The sequence below is a fragment of the Littorina saxatilis genome, linkage group LG5 (assembly GCF_037325665.1).
Source record: "Littorina saxatilis isolate snail1 linkage group LG5, US_GU_Lsax_2.0, whole genome shotgun sequence".
NCBI classification, from domain to species: domain Eukaryota; kingdom Metazoa; phylum Mollusca; class Gastropoda; order Littorinimorpha; family Littorinidae; genus Littorina; species Littorina saxatilis.
This window is the reverse complement of record NC_090249.1, coordinates 63,681,139-63,683,204: the sequence shown is the minus strand read 5'-3', so window position 1 is coordinate 63,683,204 and position 2,066 is coordinate 63,681,139. Positions and strand designations below refer to the sequence as shown.

Sequence of the window (2,066 nt, the reverse complement as noted above, 5' to 3'; positions counted from 1 at the left end):
TTGATGTGTACATTGTTGTTAAACAGTTGTTTGTTGTATGTTTATCAGGGTTTGCTAGTGTGTGATAGGGTTCGTGTCCGTCTGTAGATGTTAGTTTCTTTGTTAGTCCTGTGTTGACAACTCTTCGACAAGCGCTTAGAACTGTACCCACGGAATACGCGCTATATAAGCTTCATATTGATTGATTGATTGATTGATTCAACTGAGCGACAAGGAAAGTAAGACAAGAAAGAATGAAAGAACGAAAAAAACAAGAGAGAGAGAGAGAGAGAGAGAGAGAGAGAGAGAGAGAGAGAGAGAGAGAGAGAGAGAGAGAGAGAGAGAGAGAGAGAGAGAGAGAGAGTAAGGAATGAAACAACTCACACTTGGCAGCACCGTCTTTGCCTTTCTGTGCCGACCCGGGCGGCATGGTCATCTATCCGTGTGACTGACAACTGACCACTGACCACTGACCGCTCGTCACACACAGCACGTCACTCAGACCTCAGTCCGCCAAACACAGCACGTCACTCAGACCTCAGTCCGCCACACACAGCACGTCACTCAGACCTCAGTCCGCCACACACAACACGTCACTCAGACCTCAGTCCGCCAAACACAACACGTCACTCAGACCTCAGTCCGCCAAACACAACACGTCACTCAGACCTCAGTCCGCCAAACACAACACGTCACTCAGACCTCAGTCCGCCAAACACAACACGTCACTCAGACCTCAGTCCGCCAAACACAACACGTCACTCAGACCTCAGTCCGCCAAACACAGCACGTCACTCAGACCTCAGTCCGCCAAACACAGCACGTCACTCAGACCTCAGTCCGCCAAACACAACACGTCACTCAGACCTCAGTCCGCCAAACACAACACGTCACTCAGACCTCAGTCCGCCAAACACAGCACGTCACTCAGACCTCAGTCCGCCACACACAACACGTCACTCAGACCTCAGTCCGCCAAACACAACACGTCACTCAGACCTCAGTCCGCCAAACACAACACGTCACTCAGACCTCAGTCCGCCAAACACAGCACGTCACTCAGACCTCAGTCCGCCAAACACAGCACGTCACTCAGACCTCAGTCCGCCAAACACAGCACGTCACTCAGACCTCAGTCCGCCAAACACAGCACGTCACTCAGACCTCAGTCCGCCAAACACAACTATTGCCCATACAGGGGCTCAACACTCAGTTTAACTCAGACTACAAACACAACGATCACCAATACAGTCCGACGTGGTCTCAACACACAGTTCAACTCAGACTCCAAACACAACGATCACCAATACAGTCCGACGTGGTCTCAACACTCAGTTCAACTCAGACTACAAACACAACGATCACCAATACAGTCCGACGTGGTCTCAGCACTCAGTTCAACTCAGACTACAAACACAACGATCACCAATACAGTCCGACGTGGTCTCAGCACTCAGTTCAACTCAGACTACAAACACAACGATCACCAATACAGTCCGACGTGGTCTCAGCACTCAGTTCAACTCAGACTACAAACACAACGATCACCAATACAGTCCGACGTGGTCTCAACACACAGTTCAACTGAGACTACAAACACAACGATCACCAATACAGTCCGACGTGGTCTCAACACACAGTTCAACTCAGACTACAAACACAACGATCACCAATACAGTCCGACGTGGTCTCAGCACTCAGTTCAACTCAGACTACAAACACAACGATCACCAATACAGTCCGACGTGGTCTCAACACACAGTTCAACTCAGACTACAAACACAACGATCACCAATACAGTCCGACGTGGTCTCAACACACAGTTCAACTCAGACTACAAACACAACGATCACCAATACAGTCCGACGTGGTCTCAACACACAGTTCAACTCAGACTACAAACACAACGATCACCAACACAGTCCGACGTGGTCTCAACACACAGTTCAACTCAGACTACAAACACAACGATCACCAATACAGTCCGACGTGGTCTCAACACTCAGTTCAACTCAGACTACAAACACAACGATCACCAATACAGTCCGACGTGGTCTCTACACTCAGTTCAACTCAGACTACAAACA

The 2,066-nt window shown here is 49.3% G+C and overlaps 1 protein-coding gene and 1 long non-coding RNA gene across 7 annotated transcripts in view; both read right to left on the bottom strand.

Moving 5' to 3' along the window:
* The window catches only part of LOC138967689 (uncharacterized), a 1,037-nt gene extending 765 nt beyond the window's left edge, over positions 1 to 272 (bottom strand). The window contains exon 1 of the long non-coding RNA XR_011456023.1: positions 1 to 272. This exon is cut by the window's left edge and continues 279 nt beyond it. This is a non-coding gene — a long non-coding RNA (uncharacterized lncRNA).
* The window catches only part of LOC138967688 (cAMP-dependent protein kinase catalytic subunit beta), a 135,309-nt gene extending 134,047 nt beyond the window's left edge, over positions 1 to 1,262 (bottom strand). For 5 of the 6 annotated variants that reach the window (XM_070340329.1, XM_070340330.1, XM_070340332.1 and 2 more), the window contains exon 1: positions 364 to 1,255. In XM_070340329.1, the coding sequence (XP_070196430.1) occupies positions 364 to 415 (52 nt within the window). In that variant the 5' untranslated portion in view covers positions 416 to 1,255. Of the gene's footprint in view, positions 1 to 363 lie in introns of all 6 variants that reach the window. The other variant, XM_070340335.1, reaches the window with a different exon arrangement.
* Positions 1,263 to 2,066: the final 804 nt, after the last annotated feature.